The following is a 19,546-nucleotide window of genomic DNA, read 5'->3' as shown; positions in this document are numbered from 1 at the left end:
ATTGTTGTCATTTGGATCCTGATTCTGTCCTCTAAGTCTTGTACATCAAAAAATATATCACATGATTTTCTACCTCCATTCCTTTGCTTTAAACTATTCCCTGTACCTGGAATGTCCTTCTTACCATCCTTGCCTTTTGATATTTTATTTATCCTTTAATATCCAACTCAAATGCCACCTTCCCCAAGGAACTGTCTCTTCTCCAGTTGGAAGTGAATTCTCCTCCATTTGAGTTGGGGGAAGCAATATGGTATAGGAAAATTCTAACTAGGTCCAGACTCTAATATTTCCTTGTGTCAATGTCCTTTAGCCTTGGTTTTTTCACCTCTAAATTTGGTAGGTGGTGTTAGCTGACATAGTTCCTCAAGTGCCTCTCAGCTCTAAAAAAATTCTGTTATCTCATATAACTTCATACTTCTCTTCTGTACTTGTAATCCTATATGACTTAGATAATATGTAGCAGGGCTAAGACATCATGTAAATGTAAATTATTATGGATACTTATCTATGTACATGTTTCTTCTCTTTAATAAATAAGTAAATTAGGGGCAGCTAGGTGGAGCAGAGAATAGAGCATTGGCCCTGGAGTCAGGAGGACCTGAGTTCCAATCCTGCCTCAGATACAACACAAAAACTAGCCATGTGACCTTAGGCAAGTTACTTAACCCCAGTTGCCCCCCCCCCCCCCCCAAAAGCAAAAATAAATAAATAAATTCGTAAATAAGGAACAGCTAGATAGCACTGTGCATAGACCTCTGGACCTAGTGTCGGGAACAAGTTCAAATATAGCCTTAGATGTTTACTAGCTATGTGACCCTGGACAAGGCATTTAATCACTGTCTGCCTCAGTTTCCTCAACTGTAAAATGGAGGTAATAAAAGCACCCACCTCTCAAAGTTGCTGTAAGGATCAAATATTTGTAAAGCACTTTGCAAACCTTAAAGTATTAGATAAGGGTTAGCTATTATTAATAAATTATAAGCATCAGACCTGAACAAACTATGCATCCCCCAATCTATGGGCATACTTTGTTTTCAGTTCTTTGGTACCACAAAAAGGGATGCCATAAGTAATTTGGGAGCAGCTAGGTGGTGTAGTGGATAGAAAGCCATGATGGAAGTCAAGAAGACTCATCTTCTGGAGTTCAAATTCAATTTCAGAATCTTACTAGCTATGTGACCCTGGTCAAGTCATTTAACCCTATTTACCTCAGTTCCTCATGTGTAAAATGGGTTAGAATAGAAAATAGTAAATTACTGCAGTATTTTTGCCAAGGAAACCCCAAATAGGGTCACAAAGAGTTGGACACAATTGAAATGACTGAACAACAACATAAATAAATGGGTGTATATGGAGCAAAAAAAAAATTATAAGCATCTTGAGGGGAGGAATTCCATTTTTTTTAAAGCAATTGGGATTAAGTAACTTGCTCAAGGTTACACAGCCAGTTATTTCTGGGTGTGGTGCTAAGTATCAGAGCCCGTATTTGATCCCAGGTCATCCCTATTCTGGGGCCAGTGCTCTTACTCACTGTACTACCTGGCCGCCCCAAGAAACTCCATTTTATATATTTTTGTAACACTGTCAGTCTTCCTCACTAAAGGTCTCCTAGCAGTGGCTGGAGGACCACTCATAGAAAGGATTCCTGCTCAGATATGTCTTGGATTATATGCTCTCTCTGGTCTCTTCTAGCTGGGAGGATGCTACATCAACTTTTAAGGTTTCTCAAGTTTTTCTCACAAATATTCCTGCTGGGATTTCCCCCCCTTGTAGGAGGTGCTGAGATGGACTAGAAACCTTTGATGACTTAGCACTTGGAGAGAAATGGGCCAATGTCAGGAAATGAACAGGAAGAAGGGAACAGTTTGGCTCCTCCTCTCCTCCAGCTCCCCCAAGGCAAATAATGCTGTGAGCTTTAAAAAACACTTCGGGCAAGTCTCTTGTTTAACAGGCAAGGAAAACTGTTACTCAGAAAAGGGAAGAGACTTGTCCAAGGTCACACAAATGGTAAGTGGAAGAAGTAGGGTTTGAACCTAGATCCTGTGTGATTCTAGAATGTGAGCTCTTTCCCTGAAAGTCAACCATCGTGGGCAGGACAGGACTACCTCCAGCAAGGGAGGTGAAGGAATTCCTGGTTCCAAAGAGCTAGACTAGAGGGTAAAATGGAAAGGATTGATATCTTCCTGGAAGGCTCAACAACTTGAGACTCCTGCTAGTTCTTCACATCTTCCTTGAGAAATAATAGGTAATTCCAAGTTTAAGAGGCTCCATGGCCTCCATTGGAAGGGGAGCTGAAAGAATCAGAAGCACAAGAGCCAAATGAAAATGACAGATTCCAAAGCTGGATGGAATTTTTATAGCCCCCTCACTTTATAGGCAAGAGAAGTAAGGTTCAGAAAGGATTTGTGCCCATGATCACACATAATTTTTGGTTATGGAACTAGAGGAGAGAAATTATTATTCCACCCACTTTACAAATGAGACAACTGAATTCTAGATTAGTTAAGTGACTTTTCAAAGATCTTGCAACCAATAAGGAGTAGCAAGTTTCACTGTAGAGGCTCCCAAACTTATTTGGCCTATCGTCCCCTTTCTGGGGGAAAAAAAATTACTCAGTGCACCACTGGAAATCTACTTTCTTTAACCCTTTAACTTTTTTTTTTTTTAATTTGCATCATTTCAAACTACCACTACCCTTTGGATCATTCCAGGACCCCCCCCTCCCCCAGGTTGTGGTATCTCCCACTTTGGGAACCTATGTAAAATTTAGAGGGAGATCTGCTGCCTTTTGACTATAGTACTTTCCCCCCACAATACCATGTGATGCCCAGAATCTTTTGAAGTTTGTGAGTTTCCAAAATAAAAGGAAATTTTTCATGTCTCAATTTTGGTTTTCCATCCTGCCCACCCTATTCCAGCTCCAGATGTTTCACTGACCCGAGAGCACATTGAGGATAACTGGCCTCCATCTGAAAAGACAGCAAAGAGCAGAAATAGGCTTATGCTGGCATGAGGGATTTAGATTAGAACTAAGTAAAGACTTTCTAACCTGTGAGAAACTGGAATGAGGTAATTGAGAGTAGACACGGAAGGGTCGGAGATTGAATCTCCTTCTCAAGGGGCTTCTTGGATTTTTTTTTTTAAAACACCGATAAATTCCCTTGGGCCAAGATAGCAGCAGAACAGAATAGGTTACTGGACAGTATAGCAAGGTGTGGGGGAAGGTCAGCAAAGAAATGAGAAGGTTCATAAAGAATAGTTTCTACCACCGTCCTACCTCAGAGAGGCTTATCTAATGGGAACAGATCCAGGGAGCCAGCAAGATATCCTCCAACAAGAAGGGGACAGGCTCCCAGACAACCCAGAGCGGAGGGAGTGGGGAGCTTCCTGCCTTCCTAGCTCTTGGCTCTAGGAGCCTGCAGGCCCTGGTTGATTTGCATAGCTCTGGCAGCTGCTGGGATTTAAGTTTGCCTGGGGACTTTTTTCTGGGTGAGGGAGGTAGAAGCAGGAAAACTGTTCAAGCCGGAATTTTTACTTTTTGCTGGTAAACAAAATGCAGAGAGCACCCAGCAACTGAGGCCATTTCCCTCCCGGTGGCTCTCAGATATTTCTCTTCTTACCAGGATTCTGCAGCTCCCCAGGACAATGTGGGATGATTTCTAGTTTAATCTTAAAGTTGGAAAGTGACTGGAACTTTTTGGAATTACTTATATTAAAAGAGAATCAAGGGGCAGCTAGGTGGTGCAATGAATAAAGCATGGGCCCTGGAGTCAGGAGTACCTGAGTTCAAATGTGGCCTCAGATGCTTGACACACTTTCTAGCCATGTGATTTTGGGCAAGTTGCTTAACCCCAATTGCCCTCCAAAAAGCAACAAAAAAGAGAGACATAGAGAGAATCAGACCTTGGAAGTTATCCAGGGTACTCACTCGAATTAAGCAAGAAAGAAATATTCCCAATAGGCTGTAAGATGCTTGAGGGCAGGGATCATTTCAGTGTTGATTTTGTATCTCCAGTCCTGAGCACAGTACCTGGCATTTAACAGGCATTTAATCCAAGCTTGATGATTGCTTGATTCTTACTAGCAAAGGACTTTGGGCACAGAGGCAGGATACTTGGGTTAAAATCCCCATGTGTACCCTTACTAATGATAACTGACTTTTGTAGGGCACTTTACATATGCCGGCTCTTCTGATTCTTCTGGTGCTATTAAACCCATGTTACAGATGAAGAAATAGAAAAGTTTGGAGCAAGGCCTCAAATCTAGGTCTTTGGACTCCAAAGCTAGTGTTAATTTCAGTTATATTACTTTTTAGAGTAGAAATTAACTTTCAGTTAATTTCAGTATATTACTCAGATGTTGTTGATGATGATCCTTCCAGGTGTTTGTTGTTGTTTTGGTGAGGCAATTGGGGTTAAGTGACTTGCCCAAGGTCACACAGCTAGTAAGTGTCAAGTGTATGGTCAGAGGTAGAATTTGAACTCAGATCCTCCTGACTTCAGGGCCAATACTCTATCCACTACACCACCTAGCTGCCCCCTAATCCTTCATTTTTTGAAGAGGACAGATGATACCGTGTTTCCCCGATAATAAGACCTATCCCGAAAATAAGCCCTCCCCTTACTGTGTAAGATTCCTCTAAAATAAGCCCTCCCCCGAAAATAAGCCCTATTGAGATTGCTACTGTAGTGAAGGTGATCCCCTGCGCTACACGCTACATTATGGTACCCTCTGTATGCACCGTCCCCTCCCCCCGATTGTTAAATGCAAGCCGCGCTCTGAGCTGCATCCAATCAGAGCTGCAGCAGTGAGCGCATCATCCTGTGCTTCCCCAGTGATTTGCTTGCTGGCGCCATTGAGAGCAGTGCCGCGGAGGAGAGCTGAGGCAGGACAACATAAGCCCTCCCCTGAAAATAAGCCCTCTGGTGTTTTTCTTTCCAAAAAAAATAATAAGACTGTCTTATTATCGGGGAAACACGGTATCACAGGGTGATGTCTTGACTTGTGTGAACAGGCTTTAAGTGAGACAGTGCTGAACAAAGTTGTCAGCCTCACTCTCTTCCAGTCATCAAAGTTCAGCAGCAGGACAAAAGGCAGGATGACTGGTGATGAACTGGGATGAAGTAGATAGCAATTGGACTAACAGATCTCAAAGGTACTGTTCAATTCTGAAATTCCATAGGATTTGGGGTGTTTTATGGTTTCAGACAGGGGCAGCTAGGTGGTATAGTGGATAGAGTCCTGGGCCTGGAGTTAGGAAGACTTATCTTCCTGAGTTGAAATCCAGTTGCATATATTTCCTTACTCACACACACTTAAGTTGTGTGACCCGGGGCAAGTCACCTAATCCTATTTACCTCAGTTTCCTTATTTGTCAAATAAGCTGTAGAAGGAAATGGCAAGCCATTCCAGTATCTCCGCCAAGAAAACCCTAAAGGGGGTCACAAAGAGTTGGACACAACCAAAATGAGCAACAATAAAATGGTTTTAAAGATTCCAGGAACAGAAAAATGCCTCCTAGCCATGGGCTCAGCTTGGGACACAGAGTATATACCAAAGTATCCACCAATGCTAATTAGCAAATTCAAGACATGACGATGAAACTGATTTTCTCTCCTCACAAATTTCAGGGACTGAGCCCTATAATCAGGACCAAGGATGTTTCCAACTCTCCCAGTTCTACTTTTTCTCAACTCATTCCCCAAGCAATGCACATCTCTCCATTTCTCAGTCAATAGTTATGAAACACCTACTATGTGCTAGGTACTATGCTAAGTGTTAGGGATACAAAATAAAAAAAAAAGAACCCAGTCCCCACTCTCAAGGAGCTCCTAGTCTAATGATCGAGACAGCATGCAAACAAGATATATACAAGATGTATACAAGAAAGATAGATAATCAAAAGGAAGCAGGCTCTAGCAGTTGAGAAAGGCCTCTTACGGAAGGTACCCAATCTTCCCTACTTTAAATTCTTTGGAAAATAAAGCACAGCAAAGTTTACACTATGAGTAACTGGTTTTATTCTTTACCTCCAGCTGTTTCTCTATCCCATGGCTCACTTCAGTCCTCTCTCCTAGGAAGCATGGGGCAGCACAGCATGAGACAGAATGGTATAGTACAAAGAATGCTAGAATTGGAATGAAAGACTGAGGTTGGAATTCTGTCCCTGCTACTATGTGCACTTGTGTATCCTTGAGAAGCTCACTCAGTCTCTTTGGCCTCAGTTTCCTAGCCTGTAAAATTAGGGGAATGGCTTAGATGATCTCTAAGGCTCCTTACAATTTCTAATTCTGTAATCCTATGACAATATCCTTGAAGTGGGCCAGGCATATTTTCAAGGTGCCAGGTCCTGAGGAGAGTGTCTAGTGGCTAAGGCCATAGTTACAGTACAATGAAAAAAGTGTTGTATTTGGGGGCAAAGGATCTGGGTTTTAATCCCAGCTCAGCCATTACTGAGCTACGGGTCCATGGGCAAATCATTTAATCTCTCAGCCTCAGTTTCCTCACCTGAAAAATGAAGAATAGTAATATTTACTTTGTGAGGTTGTTGTAAGAATCAAATGAGATTCAAGACAAGAGTCACCACTGTGGGTTTCCCTTTTGCCCCCATTCCTGGGCATATGCTCCACTGCCCAGGGTGGGGGTGGGGGTGTCCCACTCTCTTGGGAAGGCATTAAAACATGAATGTCCAGAGAATTAAATAAACTGTGGCAAAGATGGGCATTTCAGAACAATACTAGATTTGTTCCACTTGGTTTTGGAAGACAAAAGTAGTACAAATGAGTGGCACTAAGCAAGGGAAAAAACCTTCCATAACCACAGAGCTGTCTAGAGACATAATGGGTTGGCTCAGGAGGGAGTGCATCCCCTACTTGTTGGAGAGTCTTAGGGAAGGCCAAGTGGCTACTTATTGGAGGTGTTTAGGAACAGTTTCTACATGTTATTTGAAGTTCCTTCCAGCACTAAGATGCTGTGATTCTGACAATGTGACACACTGGGAAGGAGGTATCTTAGACACTTCATTGTGACACCACAGCAGAAAGAGTAATGGATTTGAGTCTTAGAGACATCATGTCTTGATTCTGGCACTGAATAGCTATGTGACCCTGGGCAAATCACTCCATTTTCCCAAACCTCAGTTTCCTCCTCTGCAAAATGGGGATAATGGTCACATGATTTATCTCAACTGGTTACTGTGAGTAAAATGCTTTGTTGACATTGAATGTTATTTAAATGTACAAGGATGTTATTATCATTAGACAGATGGGGACTCTTAGAAAGGTTGAGCCATTTGCCCAAGGTCACACAAGGGAAAGAAGTTAGAACTCAATGTCAACTCCCCCGTTTCTCATTTTGTATCTCTCAAAACATAAGGGTAATTTGATTATGGGAGTTAGTTTTGGAGTCTTAAAGAGAAAGAAGGGTCTTGGATGAAAAAGAAATAGAGACTGAAATTAAAAGTAGAGAAATCATCATGTGCTGCTACAATAGGACTTTTTGTTTAATGTTGGAGTACCACCCTTCCCCAACCATCCCCAGGGAGTCTGCTGGGTGTGCCGGGCGTCATGGAGACCTCTTGCCCCAGTCTTTGGAGAGCCCAGCCCTGACAAAGCTGAGATAAGCTTCAGCCCAGCCCTCCTCCCACCCTGCCTGCCACCCATGAGCGATTAATTGTCAAAGGCTCTGTCATCCCTGGTGGGAGACAGCTCCTAGACAGGGCTGTGGCAGCAGCAGTCTTTCAATGAAGTCCCCTCCCTTGTCAGTCAATATCTCCACCAGCTTTAAGATGAGAAAACCTTTAAATGAGGTTTGGAGAGTCCGATGTAGAGTTACACTTTATTCTTCCTATCAAGCCTAAGATCCCTGAAGGCAAGCATAATTTTTTGATTTTGTTTCCTTGTATCCTCAGCTCTTAGCTCAGCTCCTAGCACAGAAAAAGCAATTCATAAATGTTTGGATGAATGGCATTGAAGGCATCAACCTTGTTTTCAGACCAGGCCAAGAAAAGGCCTCCCATTTACTGTGTCCTTGTGAATAGGGTAAGGGCAGAAGTCTTTCCTGGGAGCGTGGGTGCCAGAGGCAACATGGAAGAGAGTCAATAGCACTTCCAAGAGGCAAATTTTGAGCTCCTACAGTGGGACCTTCCTGTCTGTGAGGGGATGAACAAGATTTACTGTCTCCACTGGACAATTGTCTATGCTTGTGGGACCCTGGAGATGAAGGTTCTGGTAGAGCTGGGGGAAGATGACAGGTAAGGTGTAGATATAACATATACAAACCTGTTTACCACTATAAAAAGGGGTCAGAAGATGTGCAGCACTATGCCAGGAGTCACAAAGATGCCCGAAGGCATAGGTGCCCAGATGCTAGATGCGTTTGAGTTGGCAGCTGCTACTATCTAGCTGTGGTGCCTTGGTAGCACTGTGCTATAGGGATAAGAGCCCTCGATTTAGAATCAGAGTATCAATGTTCATAGGATCAGGTGATCAAATGTTTAGATAGAAAAGGGCCCTCAGAGATCATCTAGTCCAACCCCCTTATTTTACAGACAAGGAAACTAAGGTCCAGGGATTTTAAATGACTCACTCAAGGTCATGCAACGAGTATGTCTTGGAGCTGGAATTTCAGCCCAGTTCTCCTTACCCCAGATGCAGTGAACTATTCATTATACTGGTACTGCTGATGTCACAGGACAACTATGAAGAAGAGCCCCATCAACTAGAAAGTTCTACACAAATCCTTGTGTTCCTTCCTCAAGGCTTTCACTTATCAGCTGTGGGACCTTTGTTTCTTATTTCTACATGGAGCAAGTTGCATTAAGTGATCTCCAACGTCTCTTTTACCTCTATTAAAGGATCTTTTACCCTTTCCCTGTGCAGGGCAGGCTGGTCTCACCCTTAGGGTCAAGCCCTGGGTCTTCCTCTCCTTCCTCATTTTCTTTATGACAACTTTATATAAACAACCACTACTTTGAGTTGGAATCAATTCTTGACACAGATCATAGACTGAAGAGATTTTGAGAAGTCTAGAGCCTAAACTAAGGCCATGAGGTACTGAATACAGGTTGGACAGTCCCTTATATTCTAGGGGCTTATTGATAGATCCTAGGACCTTCCGATCATAAATTTCTGAATCAAAAATTTCTTTCTTACAGATCAGAAAGCTGAGGCCCAGAGATGGGAAGCATGTTGCCTAAAGTCGAAGTAGAAGAGTTGTGATTTGAATCCAGAGTATGTGTCTGGAAGGGATCATATCCATTGGACTCTTAAACATTTCTAGAGCCTCTCTCAACAAAAAGAGAAGCAGGTGCTTTCTTACAAAGTTCCTATACCTGCTCTTGGGATATGGATCTTTTATCTCTCAGATTCTGTCCATCAGGGAATTATAGGGCAGAGGTTCTATTCCTACCACATCTGGGATTCTCTGGGGACCTGACATTACAATGGGTATCATTATATTTGTTCTGGTACCGTCATGGAGACAGGGAAGAGTCAGAGTTTTTCTCACAGAATGTCAGTGCTGGAGGGGATGTTAAGATGATTTAGTTCATTCCTGCTGACCTCTCATTTTATAGATAAGAACATTGAGGCCCCAGAGGTGAAGTGATTTACTTGTCATCACTCAGTAGCAAAACAATGATTATGAGCTAGCTTTCTGACTCCCATTCTAGTGTCCAGTCCTCTATTGCCTACAGCATTTCTATTTCGGATGGGGAAACTGAAACCTGGAGACTCAAAATGACTTACCCACTGTCACAAAGTAAGGCAGGGGCCAGAGCTTAAACCTGGACTCAGGGTCCTAGCTTCCAATGTTACCTGCTTTCTAACCACCTGACAATCCAGGCTTGTTTTTTTTTCAGAGGTTCAACATCTGTCAATTCACACAGCCATAGGTTTTAGATCTGGAAAGACCTTTAGACAGAATTTAGCCCAGTTCCTGAGTTTTTACAAGAAACTAAGGCATGGAAATATGGGACTTGCCCAAGGCTGCTCAGGTAGAAAGTAGCTAACTCAGGGCATTTGACTCCTGATGCAGGGCATTTTTCACTAGGTCACATCACCTCTCCCCTTATCACAAACCCCTTCGTGATACTGGTGGAGATACTAAGTCCATTACACCTACAGGTAAACTTAGGCATTCAGACGGTAGAGAGAATACGGCTTCACCCTGTTTTCTTGGAGGGTCAGAGGCAGTGTCAGAAACAGGTTTCAGCAGAGCGGCATTCTGTCCGGAGACGCTTCTGTCTAGAAATACCTGTCTTAGAAAGATTGCACGGAGATGGGGTATCGAGGGAGATGGGGTGTCCTGGCCCCGGCGGTAGAACGGATAGCAGGCATGGAGTGTGGGGCGTTGGAGAAGAGCCAGCCAGGTGCACTCCTCCCTTTGATAACTTTCGGTTATGGAGACTTGACATTTGCCAGGCGGCTTAACCCCTTTTGTCCTCGCTTCCCTCCTCGAGAAAACCTTAATCATCCTTATTTGAATTTCAAATGACCTCTCTCCTCTCTCCTCACACCCCCAGCAGGCTCTGAGGCAGGGATATGGAAATTTGCAGGGCCTCGCACTGGGCTGCAGTAGGGAAATCAGCGCCCTATGCAAATCGGGACTGAAGCCTCGTTGTCATAGCAACCGCCAGGTCCCCTTCGCCGCCGCCTTGAGCTGCTCTGCGCTGCGCGGCTGCTCTTGGTCCTCTATGCGCCCTCGCTTCGATTCTTTCTCTGTTCTTTCCCAAGCTGCGCTGGACCAGGGAGCAGACCTGCGGCCGTGGTCTCCATCCTTGTCATGGATGCGTGGGCTTCTCTAGAGCTGGCGTTGGAAGACGCACTCACGGCAGACCTAGGCTAGCCAAACAGGGCAGCGGAGTGAAAGCTGTGATAGGTCTGGACCGTGGGAGGCTAGGGTTAGGATCTGCTGCTCGGCTCTTGAATCAGTTTCCGCTTTCTAGACCTCAGTTTCCTCAACTGTAAAATGAGGGGTTGTACTTGGTGATTGCTAAGGTCCCATACAGCTCAGATGGCTACGAACCTAATATAATCAAACGAAGTGCCAGCTTTTGGTTTTTCCAGCCTGGAATAAACCAGGGACATGGAGAGCAAAGAACCAGGAGCTGGAAGATGTAGTTCGGACGTGAAAGGCAGGCATGCGGATTTTTATTTTCTTTTTTACAGAATGTGTAGGATGTTAGGGTTGAAAGGCACCTTAAGTAATCTTGTCCAACCCCATCATTTTACAGATGAAGAAACCGAGGCACAAAGGAAACGAAGCTTAAGATTGCAGAGCTAGTGAATCTTTGAGCTGGGTTTTGAACCCAGTTTTTTTTTTTACTCCAAGTTTAGGGCTCTTGCAGTCTAACATAAAAGGAACTGCATGGAAATTAGATGCAAACCAGTATACAAATTAACACCTATTATTTTTTTGAGTCAACAGCACCGACGCTTTTTGGGAGAGGCCCACAACGCTGTTTCCCATGCTCAGGACTTGGCAAGAGGGGCTTCTCTCTCCTGGGCCCCTAACTTCCTAGCAAACTTCCCTTATTCACCCTGGAGGGCAATGGGACCCTAGCCCAGGAGAGGGAAACCTGTACTTACACTTTTCTAGGGAGGAGGAGGAAAGGAAGAAGGAGGGCCTTTAGCCCCAGAAAATCACCTTTAGGATGAGGAGGTCGCTCCTCCCTATTATGGGGGTGATTTTTTCCAGGCAGAAGCTGGTCCAGCATCTACAAGATGAGATGGCATTAGACAACTTCAGGAAAGAGTTAGGTAGGCTGTCATCCTATTTGATGACTTCAGGATTCCCTTCCTAACCCTTCAGCTTCTCCAGAGCCTTGGGCTCATAGTGGAGGTAGGAAGTCCAGGTCTAGGTGGCCTAGGGCAGAAAGAAGGAGGGAAAAGGGCAGAACAGAATATAGGACCATAGAATCTATATTTAAAAGAGACCTTATAGGCTATTTAATGAAATCCTCTCATTTTACAAATAAAGAAGCGGAGAAAGGTGAAATGACTTGTACTAAACCAGACCACACAGGTAGTATGCAGAAGAATTTGGATAGGAATCCAGGTTTTCTGACTCTTAATTTTGTGTTCTCTCTGTCTCTGTCTTTCTGTCTCTCTCTCACTCATGCAAGCACACACACACACACACACAGAGTCATTACCTCACATCTCTTCTCCCATGACTGAAAACCCTTTCATGATATTGGCCTAAAGGGAGTGGAGATACTAAGTCCATTACACAACGTATTAACTATATAATATAAACATATGTAATATTAAAACTGGAAGGAACCTCAGAAAACATCAGTGCAACCCTCTTATTTTCAAAGAAAGAAATGGGAAAGTTCAGAGAGGTGGAAAGGTCCAGGTCTTGAAGGCCCAGCTCTCCAATCTCCCAGGCTGGTGCTCTTTCCAGAACACCAAAAGAATCATCTTGATCCATTTTTTTTTTCCTGTGAGGGGTTCTCTTTTTCAATGTGTGGTCACAAAATGATCTGAGTAGGAAGTCAGGAAGGGAACCTGTCAATCCCTAATTCATTCATGTCATTACTTCTTTCCCAAATCTCACTGCTTTTTAGCTTCTAATGTCCAACTTTCTCTTTCTTTGAACGGATAGTATATATAGCATAAATATCCAAACCCACATTCATTGGTTTTCTTGGATCTGCCTCCTCCCCCTTGGCACAATGCTTATTCCTTGTTACTGCAATCTCACTTAGGGCCAGGGATTAGGAAAGGTAGGCATCCACTTATCCACAAAGATGATTCCTGAGACATAATACTACTTAAAAATGTGAATTTTTTAGTACTATATATTTATAAATTTATATCCTTCATTCTATATTCTATATGTGATAAATCAAATTTCCTTATCCATAAAATGAGGGCATTGAACTAGACGATTACTAAGGTTCCTTCTAGGTCTAAACTGTAGAGTCTAAATTTCTGAAAACAAGCTTACAATTTAAGAATGATAAGATCTTCCTTCAGAAAATCCCAAACATCTTGAGGGGAAATTATCATTTCACAGATGGAGAACTTGAGGCTAGAGTATAAGTTACAAGAAGGGGAGGTCATTTGCCACCAGTTCCTCCTGTGATCTGCAGGGACTCCCACTCCACTGTTTGTCTCTGTCTTGGAACCATTTACCTTCTAGGATCTCCAAACAGTTTGAAAAAAGCTGGGGAGAAGGGTAAGGTGGAGATGAGTAGGGGGAATCCTTTCCAAATTCTAGGACAATACAAGAGAGAAAAACAAAACTATTTGCCCCATTTTCAACTGCATTTTAAAAAAATTGACCTGGTTGGGTCACCCTGACAAAGGTGAGACTGGGTGTTATGGGGAGTAGGGAGAGGGAATATTGCCTTAATGTCAAGTTTCTTTTTATTCTCCATGACTCTGAAGGTTGAAAGGGAAAGTGGGAGAGGCTACTCCTAGATCTTTTTCCTTTTCAGCAGTCTCATTTAAAGATAGATAAAGCTTTCAATCTCCTAGCCTAGGCCAGCTCACATTTTCTCAAATTATTGCAGATCTGACTCTTCTCTGACTCTTTAACCATTTACTCTCCACCACTATCATCCTCTGCCCAAGCATGCCAACTGTCTGGCTTTCTGAGGTCCTCTCCCTCCCTGTCTCCTGCCTCCACTCCCTTGCCTTGCTCTGCCTTTGCTCAGCTTCCCAAATATCCAATTGGAACAGCAAAGAGTAGAGGAAAAGAGAGAATGCAGGGAGAGTGAAGCAAGGGAAGAATGAGGTGGAGAGAACTGGGAGAAAACTTGGAGAAGGAAGACAAGAAGGATGGTGCCAAGGAAAGGAGTGGAGAGAGAGGGCAGGAGATCTGTATACCAATACACAAATAAACAATAAAGTATTCAGAAAAATTAAAAGAAATTCCTATAAATACGAGTTTTTGTTATTAGGATCTTAACATGTTGGAACTAGAAGACAATTTAGAGATTATTTAGTCCAGCAATGATTTATGCCAAAACACAAAATTGGTGTCAGAGCTGGGACTAGAAATCAAGTCTCCTGACTCCTAATCCAGTGTTTTGTTCATTACACCATTCTGTGTAGTATTATTTTAATATTATTAAATAATATTGTCAAGACTATGATTTGTTTTTTTGTTTGTTTGTTTTTTGCTTTTTGGAGAGAGGAAGGTAGGGCAATTGGGGTTAAGTGACTTGCCCAACGTCACACATCTAGTTTTGTGTTGTGTCTGAGGTCACATTTGAACTCAGGTCCTCCTGACTCCAGGACCGGTGCTCTATTCATTGTGCCACCTGGCCACCCCAAGACTATGCTAAAACCATGGCCAGTGTAGGCAAGTAAATCCCTACCCTGACAATGTGCCTAACCTCTGTGCCTCAGTTTCCTCATCTAGAAAATGGGGATAATGGTACTTGTACTCCACTTCCCCAAAACCCAATGCTTCATTGTATCATGGGGGTGCCTCTGGATTTCTTAAGCATATGCCAATGGGGTACAAGATCTGGAAGGTCCTCTCAATATGGAAATACTTAAAGTAAAAGTTGGTGACAGCTCCACTCTTTTCCCTAACTTCTTTCTTTCTGTTCAGGTCACCACCATTATTCCACTCACCCAAGTTCACAACCTTTGCATTAGCCAGCAATCTTCCCTTTCTTTCTTTTGCACCATCCTTTCACCAGTCCTATCATTCACCAGGCCTTGTAGGTTATCATTCCACATTGTTCCCTTCCATGCCCTCTGTGTCTACTCACACAATCAGCACTCTTGTTCAGGCCCTCATTTTTGCTTTTCTTGAGGTTTGCAATAGCTTTGTAATTGGTCTCCCTGCTTCCAAACTTTCCCCTCTCTAACCCATCCTTCTTACCACTGCCACATTGATAATCATAAAGTACACTTTTGACAATGTCACTCCTCTGCTCATGAAGCTCCTGTGTCTCTAAGATAAAACATGAACTCCTCTGTCAGGCATTTAAAATCCTTGAAGGTTTGGTCCCAAGCTTTCTTTGCATACTTGCCTCAAGTTCCTCCTTCTCATGCACACCTCAATCCAACAAACTGACCTGCTTGCCATCTCCAGGTCCTAACATGTCATCTCTCACCTTCATGCCTTTGCATAGGCAGTGCCTCATGCCTGGAATGTCCTTACTCCTCACCTCTGCCTCTTGGAATCCCTAGTTCCCTTTAAGGCTCAATTCAAGTGTTATATCCTGCTCCAAGCCTTTTCAGGTAATACTAATTTTTGGTCATTTCTCTGAAATTACTTTGCATTTTTGTTGTTCAGTCATTTCCAGGCTTATCTGACTCCTTGTGGCCCCATTTGGGGTTTCCTTGGCAAAGATACTGGAGTAGTGTGCCATTTCCTTCTCCAGCTCATTTTACAGATGAGGAAACTGAGGCAAACAACTGAGGACAGTACAAGAGAGAAAAATAAAACTACTTGCCCCATATTCAACTGTATTTAGAAAAATCGACCTGGCTAGGTCCCCCTGACAAAGGACCATAGAGCCTGGGTATTATGGGGAGTAAGGAGACGGAGTATTGCCTTAATGTCAAGTTTCTTTCTATTCTCCATGACTCTAAAGGTTGAAAGGGAAAGTGGGAGAGACTACTCCTAGATATTTTTTCCTTTTCAGCAGCCTCAGTTAAAGATAGATAAGGCCAGCTCACATTTTCTCAAATTACTGTAGATCTGACTCTTCTCTGACTCTTTAACCATTTACTCTCTACTTTTATCAAGTGACTTTCCCAGGGTCACACAGCTGTGTGGGAGTGTATCTGAGGCCAAATTTGAAGTCAGAAAGGTCCAGTTCCAGCACTGGATCCACCGTGTCACCAAGCTACTTCATATTTACTTTTTATATATTTTGTCTTGACTTAGCTGCCTAAGGTGTCGTTCTCCTAGTAGAACATAAGCTTATTGAGGGCAAGCTTTGTTTTGTTTTTATCTTTGTTTTCTCAACTCCTAGCACAACATATATTAGGTGATTAATGAATGTCTGTTGAATCACTTGAATGAACTGTGAGTAATATTTACAGGCACAGCTACTCATGAAACCCTCTGCTCAGCCACAGAGAGGTGCACCCATCTGGATGAAACCACAAATCCTCGAAGTAATAATTGCCGTAGCTCCCTTCTGGAGTTGCTGTGAGGAGAGCTCTTTGGTTAAATCCATAGCATTTAAATGTGAACAGTTGTCGAGACTATATTGAAGGTTCTATGGGGCCAGGGTGATGGGACAGATGGGGGAGGGGGTGGCACTGAGCAGGGCATTTGTGGGGGTTAGAGTTTATTCTTAGACATTAACTAAGCTGAGACCACTATAAAATATCCCTATGCTTCTCTCATCCATCCAGGGAAAAGAAGTGCCAGTGATTGGATAGGGGCTGAGAATAAGGGAGGAAGGTGAAAAAAGTGGATTCAGGAAACTTTGTTACTAAAGATGGAAAAACTCAGTTCCCCTTCCTCTTCCACTAGGTGCCCCTTGGGGATTTCGCTGAGCACAGAAGCTGTTCTCAGGGAGTGCTGGGGCTTTCTAGGTTGCCTTTGTTTATAGTTCCTTTAAAAACACCCCTTAATTCATGAATTGCTGGGAAGGTGATTCTGTCTTTTAAAAACCCAAAGGAAGCCTTTAAACCAAATCGGTAACCATTGTGACTCATAATAAGCCTTCCTCTGTTTAAAAAAAAAAAGGTCAGAATGACTTTCCAGGAAGTTTGGTTACTTTAATTAGACACCTTCTTTCTCAGCCCTCAAAAACATGAGGTTAATTGGATGATCACCTCCTTTCGGTCCAAGTCTGCCCTGGAGAGAAAAATCCCGGGTTCTAGAGGACCTTATCAAGTTTACTTTCGTTGACCCCTGGGTTTTCTGGCCAATACAAATGATACATCCTCCTAACAGGAAAGGAGAATCTCAGAATCACAGAATTTTGAGAGTTGGAAGGGACCTCTAAGGCCATCTAGTTTAACTCCTTAAGGTCCAGTGATAGAATGCTGACCCCTTTAAGGAGGATGGGTTGAATAAAGAAGAGAACTGCTCTGTTGTTAACAGCATAGGAGCCCTGCCTAGCTTCTGAAATCCCACACCTAAGTTCCTAATGGTCATCCATTGCAGGTTACACATAACATCTACTGATGCAATTGCATCAGAGAATGGGACCTTTCCCCTTTATTCCTTAGTTAAACTCCCACAGATTCTAAAGCCCTGTCTGGGTTTTCTTCTCAAGCAGGAGCCAGAGTAGATACTTTATCTGAAGAAAGAAGGTTCTGGAAAGTGGACGAGAGCAACCAACAGATCCAAGACTTTGGAAATCTTTTAGAAAAAACACTCCCCTGCTACAAGATGGTTCCCCATCTTGCCCAAGTACAGAAAGCTAAATCAAAAAGACTGCAAGTGTCTATTCCCAATGCTCCTCAACTTCCCCCATCCCACTAAAAAAAATAGAATCAGAACATAAGGCCATTTCAACATTTGGATGGGGAGCAGGAAAGTTCGTTTTTCTTCTAGGTGTATCTGACCCCTGATGCTGAGAGATGAGCTCTGAGAATGAAATTTTATGCTCAGAAAAAAAAGGGAGGGGAGTAACTCCTGGAGAAAATGAGAAAAGATCTTAGGCCTAGGGATACCCAGGGGATTTAATAAACCTTTTGGCTTCTTATTTCTGTGGGCCTAATGACACAGATGAAAGGCTAATTGTAGTGTCTTTGAGATGCTCTAATAGTCCCATTACTTTACACCTACCATTTCAATCCATTTTAATAAACATTTATTAAGCGCTTACCACCTGCAAGGCACTGTGCTAGGCTCTGGGAAGTAAAGACAAAAAAAAAAAAAGCCAGTCTTCACCTCATCCTTAAGGAGGTTAGATTACACTTTCTTTAGACTTAAAAAGAATTCTGTAGGAGTTTTGCAAATACAATTTCTACCAGGAGTAAAAAGCTATCAAGCTAGGAATATTTATTCTCATTTCTTTAAAATTTTTTTTTATTCTCATTTCTTAGGAACCTTTTGGCTATCTTGATTTTGTTTCACACTATCTGCCGAGCTGACTCTCCTATGTCCTATGTGCTACCTTGAACACATTTGGCTCACTCAAGAAACAAACGCTCAGATAACAGTCTCTCTTTTGAGCTCCCCATCAAGCTATCCCTCTTCTGTTAAACCTGGATTTTCCTCCTTTGGTTAATTGCAGGCAGCCTGGTGTCTGTGATGTCAAAACACAACTGAGTATGAATGAACCTCATCTTTCACTTGTTTTTCGCAGGTTCTTGGCCTCTTCCTAGGACTAAGCAAGCATTCCTTAACTCCCAAGTGACTGCCTTCCTATTCAGAGAAGTGAAGAATCACAGAGAGACTTTACTGTTCTAGCACAGATTTCGCTCTCTTTTTTCTAGTAGGCTCCATTTACCATGATGTAGCAGGTCTATCTGACTGAAGGGGAAAGAGCAAGCAAGAAAAGGGGATACAATCCATACATTGCATGTTTTCTGTAACTTCCAGCTGCTCTGTTCTTCCTCAGGCCTCATTGTCCCTTGTCCTCCACCCAGGTTGCTTAGGAATGATGGTACAGGAGACGGAGGATCCCCTTACCTGTCTCCACCTGGCTAAGGGCATTTCGAGTGTCCGTGGAATCTGCCACATCCCCATTCATCTTGATATCTGCAAAGAAAACACAGCTGATTTTAATGACAGGTCACAACTTATCATGCAATGACATGTGTGGCTTTAACTAAACAGCAAAAATGAATGTGTAATTACAACAACCATCAGACTTTCAAATGCCCTATTCCTGCATATACAACCATTTAGAATATTCATAAGCTTGGGGTACAGCTCCCCTCCACAGTGGGTGAGCTGTGTTCTCTGCTCCTCCTCTCTCTCTCTTTTTTCTTTTCCCCTTTCTACTGAGCCGCTTTTGGGTCTCTCACCTTTTGTAACATTCATTTTCTATAACTCTCCATCACCAGGGCTCAGGTGGTAAATATTTTAAAAGGAGAGAGGGGTACAGAAGGGGAAAGATGCCCTCTTTCTTCACAATCTGATTCATCCTGTCCTCTTCTGGGATTGGAGGGGTAGGGGTTGATTTTGATTTTGAAAAAGGGGTAGAAAACATGCCCATGTTTTCAAACCCCAGCTACACAACACTGGGGTGGAAAGTAAGTGTCTTACAGCCTAAACCCAAGTGCCGTATTGTCTCACTTCTCTGCCCATGCCAATTCTTCTCTTGCCAGAGAAGGGTGGCTAACATTCTAGAGATTCAGCTCCCAATTCCCACCTTGGTCCTCTCCCAGGAGACTTCTGTCCCCTAGGAGCATTCAGCCCTCTTCTTGTCCTACTCCTTCAGAGAGTGTGTGTGTGTGTGTGTGTGTGTGTGTGTGTGTGTGGTGTGAGGCCCCCAGCCCCATCTGAATGCCCATAGAATAGCCATTAAGTGCCTCACCAACTCTCTTCTGACTCCTTCCATTCTTTCCCTCCCTCCCTCCCTCTCTCTCTCTGTCTCTCTCTCCCTTTCTGTCTCTGTCTCCCTCCCTCCCTTCCTCCCTCCCTCTCTCTTTCTCTCCCT

General features: G+C 43.2%; 1 protein-coding gene across 4 annotated transcripts in view; it reads right to left on the bottom strand.

The window, feature by feature from the left end:
* The window catches only part of POU2F3 (POU class 2 homeobox 3), a 93,992-nt gene that overhangs the window by 63,406 nt on the left and 11,040 nt on the right, over positions 1 to 19,546 (bottom strand). For 3 of the 4 annotated variants that reach the window (XM_069070052.1, XM_069070053.1, XM_069070056.1), the window contains exon 2: positions 18,574 to 18,642. In XM_069070052.1, coding sequence (XP_068926153.1) covers positions 18,574 to 18,642 — 69 coding nt within the window. Of the gene's footprint in view, positions 1 to 18,458; positions 18,481 to 18,573; positions 18,643 to 19,546 lie in introns of those variants that run through there. The other variant, XM_069070055.1, reaches the window with a different exon arrangement.

This window comes from Petaurus breviceps, unplaced genomic scaffold, assembly GCF_028583685.1.
Source record: "Petaurus breviceps papuanus isolate PSGF00001 unplaced genomic scaffold, PetGlider_PUasm1.0 90804, whole genome shotgun sequence".
Lineage (NCBI taxonomy): Eukaryota > Metazoa > Chordata > Mammalia > Diprotodontia > Petauridae > Petaurus > Petaurus breviceps.
Note: the sequence above shows the minus strand (reverse complement) of the source record. Positions and strands in the feature narration are given on the sequence as shown.